The sequence below is a fragment of the Gekko japonicus genome, unplaced genomic scaffold (assembly GCF_001447785.1).
Source record: "Gekko japonicus isolate JY-2015 unplaced genomic scaffold, Gekko_japonicus_V1.1 scaffold1928, whole genome shotgun sequence".
NCBI lineage: Eukaryota > Metazoa > Chordata > Lepidosauria > Squamata > Gekkonidae > Gekko > Gekko japonicus.
In genome coordinates, this window is record NW_015170339.1 from 94,483 (window position 1) to 99,233 (window position 4,751).

Consider the following 4,751-nt stretch of genomic DNA (forward strand, 5'->3'; position numbering starts at 1 on the left):
AAAATCACAGGGCTCGTCACTTGTCACTTATTGCTTTTCAGATTAAAAAAAATCACTTTGACTCAAAGCCATCAGTGCCCTGTTCAGGTCTTTCCCCCTCTCTTTAATTAGGCAGAAGACTAGTAAAAAAATAAAAATAAATCAGAATTATGCAAATTAGAGAAAGTCCAAATTTGTTCATTGCTAAGGTGGGTAACAGTCTCTGCCACTGCGTAACGGAAAGGGAAAGGCAGCATTTTATAAGCTGATGTGCTGTGCAAACCATTAGAAGGTGAATCCAGTAGTAAGTACTGTGGGTCTACACAAGGTTCAGAGATTACCCCTCTGGTCTGGGTTTGTTTTGTAGAGAATTCCATTGAGTGACATGACCCGGGAAGAGATCAACCAGCTTGTGCAGGACTTGGGGTTCTACCGGAAGGAGTCGCCTGACTCGCCAGTACCTGAAGAGTTCCATCTGGCCCCTGCTCGGCCCCTGCCCACCTCAGAGGAGGCTAAGAAGGACCCTGTGGCAAAGAGAAAGGGTGGCGCCGAAGACCTCTAGACCTGCTGCTTATGAAAACCTCAGGGGCAGATGTTGGTGTTTGGAAGAATGCTGGCACTCCAGAATTGCACATGTGTAAGTGAACCAGTGTGCATGCACCAGGAAGCTGTTGTGGTATGCGCAGGGCTGTGTATCCACTGACTCCGTGGGAGCACAGAAGAGCCGAAGCCAGTGAGATTGGCTGCAAGATTCAAGCATCTCACCCTTTTTGGTTACAAAGTATGTTGTTGTTACTGGCTGAACTCTCTGAAGCTTCCTCAATGAGTTTCCCAACATTTAGAGCAGGGGCCTTCGCGCTTAGCTCTTTCCTGCAAGCAGTAAGAATGGGCAGATGGTTGTGTGCACAATGAGTGCGTGCACACTTGCATAATTCATACCAGTCACACAATCTGCCTTTTTTTGTTGTTGCAGACTGTGGCTCTTTGGCTTGTGGGCACAGAGTACACACAGCCCTGGCTTCCTGCCTGTTGTCTAGTCTAGGGAAGGTGCAACAGAGCTGTCTGGAAAAGCAGTGCCTCTGTTCTAGCATTGGGTGTGTGTGTTTTTTTTAAGTTATCCCACTCTGCCCCTGGAGATAAGCCAGACCGTTGCCAGCAAAGTCATATCGACCACTTTTCTTTCCTGGCAAACGATGCTGAGCCCGGCCGTCTACCAACCTTTGCAAGGCGAAAGTTGTCACTCTGGCTTCCGTCTGTTGTAATTGCGATGTGAGGACCACCTTTCCTTCCTGGTGCTGAGAATGAGCTGCTGTGTTTGGGGTGGGTGGGGTGTATTTTTTAAATTTCCTGCGGCAATGCCTCAGCTGTATGGGACAGGATGAAGCCCTCTGCTGAAAGTTCTTGGTGCCGAGGGTGGATAGCAGTGTCCCGTCAAGCTGTGGGGCATGGCATGCTGGGAAATGTGCAGCGCCACACCCTTCCAAAAATCTCATCAGGTGTGCCTAAAAACAGTAAAGCCTCCTACATCTTCTGCGATCGTGTCTGGGTGTGATTTGGTGCTATTCCTTTGCCACACTGCTAGCTATGAGTATATGGAGCCCACTTGTGGGATAGGGTGAAGTATAAATTGAAATGATGATGATAATGGTGATGATGACGGAGGGGCACAGGGGAGCTGTTATACGTCCATTTGGAGGTTTGTAGCCACTTCCTGTTCCTTCTAGGCCCATTTCCAGCTAGCCACTGTTTTTAATGCTGTAAAGAACTCAGACTTAAGATACCTTTGGAGCCACTTTCTACTGCCAGCCCCATCGCTACCTCTGCAGAGTGACCACACATGCCCTCTGAATGCCGCCTATTCATGAAGTGCAGGCAGCAAGGGAGGCAATTCCCTCCCCTGCAGACTCGCCAAGAATCTGAGCCTGAGCATCTTTTGGGCATACTCTTGACACCTGCTCCTTTTAACGGCCCTTTGGGGCTCAGAACTATATCAGGAGAGGACTGGGAAATGAATACAATTTTATTCTGGGTGAGTTGCTTTTTGGGTGCTTATTCCACCAAAGCATTTGGAATAGGGGTGAGCTATGAATCTGAGTTAAAATTGCCACGTTCCAGCCCAGCCTCCCCCATATCCCGATTCTGGCTACAGAATTGCAGCTGTGTCCAGGTAAATGGCGCCTGGATAGGAAAAGGTATGAGTCGCGCAGTCTTTAAAGCTGTCGAGTGGCAGCATGCATGGGCCAAGGAATCAAGAGTGTCCTGTTGGCAATCAACAATTGTGGCTTTCAAATCTGACGCTGATCATGACTTCACTGGGCCTCTCTCATGAGTGGAAAATTTCACCATGAAGGAGCAGCAGAGGAGAGTTTTAAAAGGCCCTTTGTAGTCTGGAAGTGCTAGAGGAGGGGTGTACAACAAAAGGAAATGTATAGACTTAGCAGAATCGGCAGATAAAGCTTTCCTTGGCCTGCCCCACTTTGGAATTATGTGGGGGCAGGGAAGCTGCACATTTAAATCCTCCCTATACCTGCACAGAGCAAGCTGCTGTCAAGGAGGAAGAGTTCAGAGTCTAACTTGCCTGTATTCTTTTCTTATTTGTGTGGGAGTCACTTTCTTTGGGAGAGCATCCAAGTAGAAGAAGGAGGGTTGGTTTTATACCCTGCTCTACACTACCTGAAGGAGTCTTGGAGCAGCTTACAATCACCTTCCCTTCCTTTCCCCACAACAGACACCCTGTGAGGTAGGTGGGGCTGAGAGAACTGTGATTGATCCAAGGTCACCCAGCAGGCTTCATGTGGAAGAGGAGTGGGCAATCAAACTTTTGGCCAGAAGCAATGTAATCCAGTAAAACACACACACACACACTCATGGCCTTAAAAAAAGGGAAGAGTGCTGAAGAGAGTGGAAAAGAAAAGGCCAGCAACTGGGAAACCGTCTATTCAAACTTTTATTGTTCCACTGGTGCTGAAACAGACATTCTCGTGCTGGTGGTGTAAAGGAGGTTACAATCCGGCACGTGGCCAAGCAGTGCAGCGGAGGGCAGGCTGGTAGAGGTGCCGGAGGAGGAGCCCAACCTGTTATTTTGTGATCCTGGTAGCTCAGCCACATTTCCAACACACAGCTGGCGGCCTATCAGTCCTGAATGGCTAGCCCCTTGGGGGGGGGGGGGCTTGGTCGGGGGGCCAAAGAGCATCTTGGGGGGCTGCGAGAGCCAGAGCGTCAAGAGGAAGGCAAAAGTGCTCAAGGGGTGCAGGCAAGGCAAGCTGTCCTCCACAGAGACATGGCAGGCACAAAGCTCAGCCTCGGTGGTCAAGATCGTGCCCGGTGCAGAGACGGCAGAGCTCAGCGCGTGCGCCCCCCTCCCTAAGCAGTGAGCAGTAATTAAGGGGGTGGGATACGTGACAGATTTATGGAGGGTGGGACTATTGGTGGCGATTGTCCTCGGCCTGGATAGCCCAGGCTAGCCTGATCTCGTCAGATCTGAGAAGCTAAGCAGGATCAGCCCCGCTTAGTACTTGGATGGGAGACCGCCAAGGACGTTAAGGGTTGCTGCTACACAGGGGCAGGCAGTGGGCACACCATCTCTGAACATCTCTTGCCTACGGGGAACACCATAAGGTGGCCGTGCCCTTAAGAGCGATGACAGCTAAATGGGGCTCAGAGGCAGAACACCTCTGACTGCTCCCAGCAGCGCCTCCAGAGAAGGGCTGCGGGTCCCTGCCTGTGGGCTCCCCTGGGGCACGGGACCAGCGGCTATTGGAAACGGGATGCTGGACTAGATGGACCAATGGTCTGACCCAGTCGAGCTCCAGAAGGGGAACAGGTGACCAGCGGCTGGTTTGGGGATGGGAACTTTTCCACCGGAGCAGTGGGCAGATCATGTGCAGAGGGCTGCCCTTTCTTCCTCACTGTAGTGAGAAGGAAAAGGGGCCAAGTTCTTTCCCTCAGCTACTGCTTGACCTTCTGTAAGAGCCAGGGGGCCTTACAAACTCACTGAAGCCTATCCCACACTTCCTGGCTCCAGAGGAGAGCCACGCTGATCTGCAGGGGACGGTCAAGACTGGAGTCCAGTAGCACCTTATTTATTATTTTGAATTATATCATTAGGGATTAACAAGACTTTCAGGACATAAACTTTTAAGAGTCAAAGGTCCCTTCATCAGGTGTCCGACGAAGAGGAGGAGGAGACTGGATTTATACCCTGCCCTTCACTCGGGAGTCTCAGAGCGGCTTACAAACTCCTTTCCCTCCCCCTCCCCACAACAGACACCCCCCTGTGAGGTGGGAGCGGCTGAGAGAGCTCTTTCATGAACTGGCCTTTCAAGGACAGCTCTTGTCAGAACTATGGCTTGCCCAAGGTAATCCAGCAGCTGCAAGTGGAGGAGTGGGGAGTCAAACCCGGTTCTCCCAGATTAGAGTCCACACACTTAACCCCTGCACCAAACTACACGAAGGGGGTTCTGGCTCTCCAAAGCTTATACCCGAAAATCTTGTTGGGTTTCTAAGGTGCTACTGGACTCCAGTCTAGCTCTCGCACTTCTCAGGAAGGCTGTTCAACTGAACTCAGTGGCACTTCCCAGTGTGACCCTACACACATTAACTCAGACGTTCCTTAAGCACTGATCCCATTAGAGCCTCTGCTCTCACAAGTAACACGACGTTTGCAACACACTCTGAGCACTCAAAAGCATTTCATGAGATAAGCCCTAATGACAACCACCACCTTGTTCTTCATTTAGTGCTGCTGCTGGGGGGGGGGGTAGCTACAATCT

The 4,751-nt window shown here is 50.8% G+C and overlaps 1 protein-coding gene across 1 annotated transcript in view; it reads left to right on the plus strand.

The window, feature by feature from the left end:
• Nucleotides 1-1,501, plus strand: part of LOC107116266 (selenoprotein M) — a 10,159-nt gene extending 8,658 nt beyond the window's left edge. The window contains exon 3 of the mRNA XM_015418165.1: nucleotides 347-1,501. Coding sequence (XP_015273651.1) covers nucleotides 347-541 — 195 coding nt within the window. The 3' untranslated portion in view covers nucleotides 542-1,501. The remainder of the gene's footprint in view (nucleotides 1-346) is intronic.
• The last annotated feature ends 3,250 nt before the right edge of the window (nucleotides 1,502-4,751 follow it).